Genomic DNA, 7572 nt, shown 5'->3' with positions numbered 1-7572 from the left:
AACAAACCTGCACGTTATGCACATGTACCCTAGAACTTAAAGTATAATAATAATAATAATAATAATAATAATAATAAAAAGTACAGTAAAAAGAAAAAAAGAAGAAAAAAAAACTTCGACTGAGGTGTCAAGCTTTTGTTTTTGGGGTTTGGCAAAGGCAAATTATAAGGGAGTTGTCGAAGGTGGGGGGAGGGGGGGTTTGAGTAAGGATAGTTGCAATTTGAATTAAAGTGTGGTGGACGTGTATGATTTATTAGATGTATGTCTTACAAGCATGAATTAAATAACACCTTATACGGTTCATGCGGGGCTAGGATATGGAACGTAGGTGCGGTTAATAATGGTATGTTCTAGGAATCAAAGACAGGCGCAGTGCAGTGGCCAAGTGCAGTGGCTCGTGCCTGTAATTCCAGCACTTTGGGAGGCTGAGGCGGGTGGGTCACCTGAGGTCAAGAGTTCAAGACCAGCCTGACCAACATGGAGAATTCCTGTCTCTACTAAAAATACAAAAAATTAGCCAGGCATGGTGGCGCATGCCTGTAATCCCAGCTACTCACGAGGCAGAACCAGGAGAATCTCTTGAACCCGGGAGGTGGAGGTTGCGGTGAGCCTAGATCATGCCATTGCACTCCAGTCTGGGTATCAAGAGCAAAACTCCATCTCAAAAAATAAATAAATAAGTAAAAGCGCCTTAAGTAAGGGAATATCCAGTGGTTTGGTGGTGATAATTATGTATGTTGGCAACGTTTGATACCTTTGTATTTGAATGTGTAAGACTGTCATTCTCCAAAGCTGTGTTTTCTATATATAAATTTGTAGCTGGTAGCAGTGACCTAGACAACAGGTAAATTTGTGAAGGGTTCCAAGTTTTGTTTTGTTTTTTGTTTTTGAAGACAGGGTCTAGCTCTGTTGGCCAGGCTGGAGTGTAGTGGTGCAATCTCAGCTTACTGCATCCTCTTCTTCCCGGGTTCAAGCGATTCTCCTGCCTCAGCCCCCTGAGTCGCTGGGATTACAGGCCTGTGCCACCACACCCGGCTAATTTTTGTATTTTTAATAGAGATGGGGTTTCACCATATCACAATTCCTGACCTCAAGTGATCCATCCGCCTCGGCCTCCCAAAGTGCTGGGATTACAGGCATGAGCTACCACACCCAGCCAAGGATTCCAAGTTATAAATAGAGATTTCCAAAATATTTTCAGAAAGTTGTAAATAATTATGCTTTTCTGGGTGAGTTATACATTACAGTGAGTGGTGGTAACTAATGAAATATTCTGTGCTTTTTACTCTTTATAGCCAGTATCTTGAAAATTATCTTTGGATGAATTATTCTCCTGAGGTATCCAGCAAGGCCTATTTAATGTCAATTTGCTGTATGGTGAATGAGAAGTTCAGAGAAAACGTGCCTGCATGGGAGGTAACCGATTTAAATTACTTCATAGCTTTCATACTGACCCAATTAAGCCATTACAAAGTGGCAGAACTTTTGCTGATAGTGGTGCTTTTAGAGCAGAATTTTACCTAGTATTAAAGCAAATATTGAGAAAAAGAATGAGTATGTGAAAGATACGTTTTCTTTTGGTTTCAACACTTTCTTCAAACGATTTAATAATTTACTATGAATTGAAAAGTTATGAATGTGAGTTATTTTTCTGCTTTGTGTTTGAAACAAAGAATGGTATATGTTATAACAACTTACATCAGGAGCTGGCAAAATGGAAATTATATTAATAAGTACAAATAGGCTGAGTGCTGTCACTCATGCCTGTAATCCTGCACTTTGGAAGGTTGAGGTGGGAGGATTGCTTGAGGCCAGGAGTTTAAGACCAGCCTGGGCAACAAAGCAAAGACCTGTCTCTTTAAAAAAAAAAATTAGCCAGGCATGGTGGCGTGAGTCTGTAGTCCCAGCTACTTGGGAGACTGAGGCAAGAGGACTGCTTGAGCCTAGGAGTTCGAGGCTGCAATCAACCTCGAATGATTGCACCACAACACTCCAGCCGGGTAACAGAGCGAGACCCTGTCTCTAAGAAGAGGAAAAAGTGCAAGTATATAATGTTCAAATGAGATACTTCTCAGTGTCTTTTTTCACAAGAGGAAGTATATATTTGTAGTTTTACATGAATAAAAAAAAGTTACCAAAGTCAAGACAGATGCTTATGTTATAATTTCAACGTTCTTTTTTTTTTTTTTTTTTTTTTTTTGAGACTGAATTTCACTCTTGTCATCCAGCCTGGAGTGCAAATGGCGTGATCTCAGCTCACTGCAACCTCTGCCTCCCAGGTTCCAGCAATTCTCCTGCCCCAGCCTCCCAAGAAGCTGGGATTACAGGTGCCCGCCACCATGCCCAGCTAATTTTTGCGTTTTTAGTTGAGATGGGGTTTCACCTTGTTGGCCAGGCTGGTGTCGAACTCCTGACCTCAGGTGATCCACCTGCCTTGTGCAGGGATTACAGCCATGAGTAACCGTGCCCTGCCTGTTCTTTTTGTCCTTGATTTGGGATCTATTTTTCCTTTTAGAAATTTCTAATGCACTGATGTTTCCTTTTTGTGCTGGTACAACAGAAGCTTGATAAGTAGAGATCCAAAACCTTTGTTTTCTTTGCCCACCATATAATGGTCACTTCATCAAGGGTTTCTTCTCTTCCAGTCAGACTTTTTTAAATGACAAAAAAAAAAAAAAAAAGAAATGGATGCCTGTCATCTGTTTTGAGTAAGTGGTCTCTGAAGTGAGAAGGTGATAGAGTCTTTAAGATAAAGCCGTGGATACTTCTCTCAAATATTCATTAAATGACTACCATCTCAGGGCACATTAGAGCTCAAAATAAACTATGGGTTTTATGTCGATATCAAGAGAGCCTCGGGATTTCTTGAAGTTGCTTCAAGCTATTTTAGAAAGGAAGAAGGAAAATTTTTTGAGCCAGGGAATAACCTGGTCAATTTGCCTGTTATAAAGATCACTTTGGTGATTAGGCCTTGAAATAGAGAAATAATAGTACAGATTTAGAGAATATACAGAGATTTAGAAGGTAGAATTGATTGAATTTGATAATCAGTTGAAGTAGCATTAGGAAAGGGTGTTATTTTCAATAACCTTCCAGGCTTGGGCAAATGAATATAATAGATGTTGGTACCATTTACCAAGATAGGTAATAGAGACTGATAAATAATTTGGAGGATACAAAACTGTTGAATTGAATTTGGACATACTCAGTTTAAATTGCCTTTGGAATATCTAGATTTAAGTCATCTAGTAGACAGAGAACTCTAAGGTTTGAGAACTCAGAAGGGAAATCTGGACTGCAGATGTATATTTGGAATCATTGGTATTTAGTGGTTGAAGTAATGGGGGGGAAGAATGAGGCTAGAACCCTAGGAATGTTGCTGTTTAGATAACAGACGAAAGAAAAAGAGCCTTCAATATGGTGAAAAGGAGTTGAGGCTTCATAACGGTCCATAGGACTTGACAGCCGTACAGCTTCAAGGGAGCTTGCCTTAGAGAAGTGAATGAAAACAACTAGCGTAGACCACACGCTTGGAGCGCTTGTCTGCGGCGGTAACTAGAAACAGAGGTAGGTCAAAGAGGCTTGAATATATTTACATTATATGTGACTTAAGAGTAAAGAGCTAATATAAAGCAGGAGGGGCTATCCTTGAGATTAATTACAATGTGAAAACTACAATTTTTGCTAAAGATGTAGTTTCTTTTGTTTAAATCAGAGAAAATAAAACTTCAGATCCGTAATAAGAAAACAAAGCCTGAGCCAAGTACAGGCATAATCCACAGAGGAAAAACTAAAGAAGTTAAAGCCATTATTTTATTAGCTAAAAGTTTCTGCAACTCTCTCATAGTCCTGTCAGAAACCTGTATTTGACTTGCCATTAATTATAAGTAAGCACGTGATGCTTATTTTATAGATATACAAATAACTCTTTTGTAATTATTTGGTTTTTTAAATAGACTGCTAAAAAGCCTACTAGGGCTTCTTTAAAGCTTAAGTGAGCAAACCAATTCAAAATGAATTTTATTCTTTTCTTTTCAGATTTTAAGAAGAAGCCAGACCACTTCCCATTCTTTTTTAAACACATCTTGAAGGCAGCATTAGCTGAAACTGACGGTGAATTTTCACTTCATGAACAGACAGTCTTACTACTTTTTCTTGATCATTGCTTCAATAGTTTGGTACTTTTACTTTATATTTTGGGGTAATTTTCAAGTTTTCTTATTCTTTTAGGTTGAGTTTAGATGAAATTACCTCTGTAGCCAACTCTTCATCCATAATAGTGGCGAATAAGGATAATGCTTAGCTTGATTTCAGCCACTTATCAGTAAAACCATTTTATAAGATATGTTCACTTTTTTTTTTTGTCTTTTTTTTTTTTTTTTTCCTTTTGTGGAGAACGGGGTCTCGCTGTATTACCCAGGCAGGTCTCGAACTCCTGGGCTCAAGCTATCCTCCCGCCTCTGCCTCCCTGAGAGCTGGGATTACAGGCGTGAGCCACCGCGCCCGGCGATATGTTCACTTTTTAATAGATTTGAACTTGATACTTCATTTTTTCTATCTGGACTCTTAAGAAAAATGATTATAAGAACTGAAACTCCAAAGAGAGAGCACAAAAAGGAGAAGCAGCAAGGAGACTGGTTAATATGGAATTGTAGTAATGAGATCTGTGCCACAAACTGCATATACATACAGGGATGTAGTTTCATTACTTTTCATCATGCCTCATGTACAGGCTGGTTGGTCAGTAGGAGAGTTGTATTTTGAGTTAACTGATACAGGCCATTTGTAGATGATCTTTGAAAATGTCTTGTGTGTGATAAATTTTCATCCTTCATAAGATTATCTTCTAGGCCGGGCGCGGTGGCTCAAGCCTGTAATCCCAGCACTTTGGGAGGCCGAGACGGGCGGATCACAAGGTCAGGAGATCGAGACCATCCTAGCTAATACGGTGAAACCCCGTCTCTACTAAAGAATACAAAAAACTAGCCGGGCGACGAGGCGGGCGCCTGTAGTCCCAGCTACTTGGGAGGCGGAGGCAGGAGAATGGCATGAACCTGGGAGACGGAGCTTGCAGTGAGCTGAGATCCGGCCACCCCACTCCAACCTGGGCGACAGAGCCAGACTCCGTCTCAAAAAAAAAAAAAAAAAAAAAAAAAAGATTATCTTCTAAAAAATTAAATTTTTTCAGTAATTAATATTTTATTTGAGTTTTCCTACTGTGGTTATCTGATAAATATACATATTTATCTAGTGCCTCTGAATTGATAATTCACTTACACCCATGCAGGAGAATGCACAGAGTTCTTTCTTATCCTGAAGACTGAGTGTTAATAGATGGATAGTTACTACCTGTTTCCATGTACTATCTCACATGGATCTTTTAAAGGCATAAAAATAGATTTATCATGCCCGCACTGGATACCACCATTATCTCTTTAACATTTATTAAACTAAACAGAACAAATAGAAGTATAAATAGATGTGATTTTTTTATCAGAAACTAAGCAGAAACAAGATTTTATTAGTATTAGTAATTTGGTGATAGTTTTAACCAACTTACCAAACTAGTTTATTGTTGAAATGCTTTATCTTTTAAAATATGCAGTCAATTCTTAATTGAGGTAGTTACGTTCATTTTATAAAGTAGCTATGAACACTGAATGAGCTAATGCTGAACCATTACTCCTTGAGGAAATACAGGGTTAGGTTCTTACAAGCCTTGGTCATGACATTATACAAACTATCAATACATAGCCTTATTTTATGTGTGTTTCTATTTAAAGACAGTTTATTTATTGTATATTGTTGATTCATTAACCATGAACTCACTGCCAACATCACTGTAATTATGCCTCAACGAAGCTTATCTAACATACGTATTTTCTCTATAAGACATATCACAGTCTTCTTGCACCCATGAACATCAGACAGCACTTCAGCCTTGGACTTCGTGCCATTTTAAACAGTGAAATCATCAAAAAGCACAAACATGCCAAAAAAAAAAGTACTCAATAGACCACAAAAAGGATACTTGTTTCTTATAGTATGAGAGCTGAGAATGAAGCAGAGCATCAGTTCAGTCTCACCTGAGAATGTGCATGTCAGGCAACTCAGATTTTTGTCTGGATGACTGTGAAAGCACATGGAGTATTGATTTTGGGGTTACAAATACATTTTTGTTAGTGTATGAATTTGCAAATACAAAATCTGTAAATAATAAGGATGGAATCTTTTTTAAAGCATTGAACTTTTAAATATCAAAATATTAATTGGAAAATATTGGTGGCGTGTTTTCCATCCAGGACTTAAAAAGGCAGTAATACTTCTTAATGTAAAGACTTAGGTAGAAATGCTGGTATGTTTATAAACTTGTTTTCTTCATGCCCTAAACAGGAGGTAGACTTGATACGGAGTCAAGTACAGCAGCTTATCTCCCTCCCAATGTGGATGGGCTTACAGCTGGTAAGTCTCTAATTTCAGAATCTTAGGAGTGTATGTGTTATAAGTAGAGCATGTGGTTTTAGAGTCTATAGCCTTAATCTGGATATACAAGTGGTAGCTAAATACCCCTTTTCTTAGAAAAACCACTTTGCATTAACTTACAGATAAAGCTTTTATTTTAAAGTTTTTATGTGCATTCGATGTTTAACTTAATTTTAGTAATATAAAATGAATAAGGTAATAACTATTGAGCTTGTAGAGAAAGGGGGCTAATTTAGCAAAGTATAGATGAGACTAAATGTGGACTTGAATTTTTTTTCCTTGATTAGAGTATATATATAGCTGTAGGAGAAGATCTGGATCATACCTAATATTAATGACTTCCATTTTTCCATAAAGTATTGGGTAATATGTGCAAGTACCAAAGCCAAATGAATACATCTTAGGTAGTTGAGTTAAAACTATCAGATTTCAGTGTAATGCTTTATTCAGAGTTTCATTTCCTGCACATAGGTGTTTCCACTTAAATACTCAGATATGCAGACTCATTCATAAGTACCAGTTCATGGGCGTGAAAACATAAGACACATACAAATAGTTAATACTAAGTTAAAAAGTGAGAATATGCTAATGTGGACATTTCCTTATTTGCTTGTGATAGCTGTTTTTTGTGCATTGTTTCAGACTCATATTTTTCAAACCTCAGTGATGATGCTAAGTGTTGATGCATATATTTTTCAGACTTAGTTCTTTAAGTTTTGAAATAAAAAAATAATTATTGAGCTTACAATCTTGATTGCTCTCTTTTGTACTCATATATTAGAAAACTAGCAAATAGTTGATCTAATCCTTATCCTTGTAAACTTTGAGGTTACTGGTAATTTAATAACATCTCTTCTTCAGGCACGATTGGAATTAGAATTAAAAAAGACACCTAAGCTAAGAAAATTCTGGAACTTGATTAAAAAGAATGATGAAAAGATGGATCCAGAAGCAAGAGAACAGTATGTTGGCAGAGCTTCATTTCATGTTGGCTTATTATGCTGGATTGTGGACCTTAGATGATGTTGACTGGTTTATTGTTTCCCTTTATATAGTGCTGAGCCCAAATAAGTTTTTTTTTTTTTTTTG

General features: G+C 37.2%; 1 protein-coding gene across 3 annotated transcripts in view; it reads left to right on the top strand.

Annotated features, from left to right (window-relative positions):
• The window catches only part of AQR (aquarius intron-binding spliceosomal factor), a 124608-nt gene that overhangs the window by 18350 nt on the left and 98686 nt on the right, over window positions 1–7572 (top strand). For 2 of the 3 annotated variants that reach the window (XM_017894282.1, XM_017894283.1), the window contains 4 exons: window positions 1296–1416; window positions 4039–4178; window positions 6394–6462; window positions 7345–7445. In XM_017894282.1, coding sequence (XP_017749771.1) covers window positions 1410–1416; window positions 4039–4178; window positions 6394–6462; window positions 7345–7445 — 317 coding nt within the window. In that variant the 5' untranslated portion in view covers window positions 1296–1409. The other variant, XM_017894284.1, reaches the window with a different exon arrangement.

Source organism: Rhinopithecus bieti, unplaced genomic scaffold (genome assembly GCF_001698545.2).
Source record: "Rhinopithecus bieti isolate Rb0 unplaced genomic scaffold, ASM169854v2 scaffold_23748, whole genome shotgun sequence".
Taxonomy (NCBI): Eukaryota; Metazoa; Chordata; class Mammalia; order Primates; family Cercopithecidae; genus Rhinopithecus; species Rhinopithecus bieti.
This window is presented reverse-complemented; position numbering and strand designations above follow the sequence as displayed.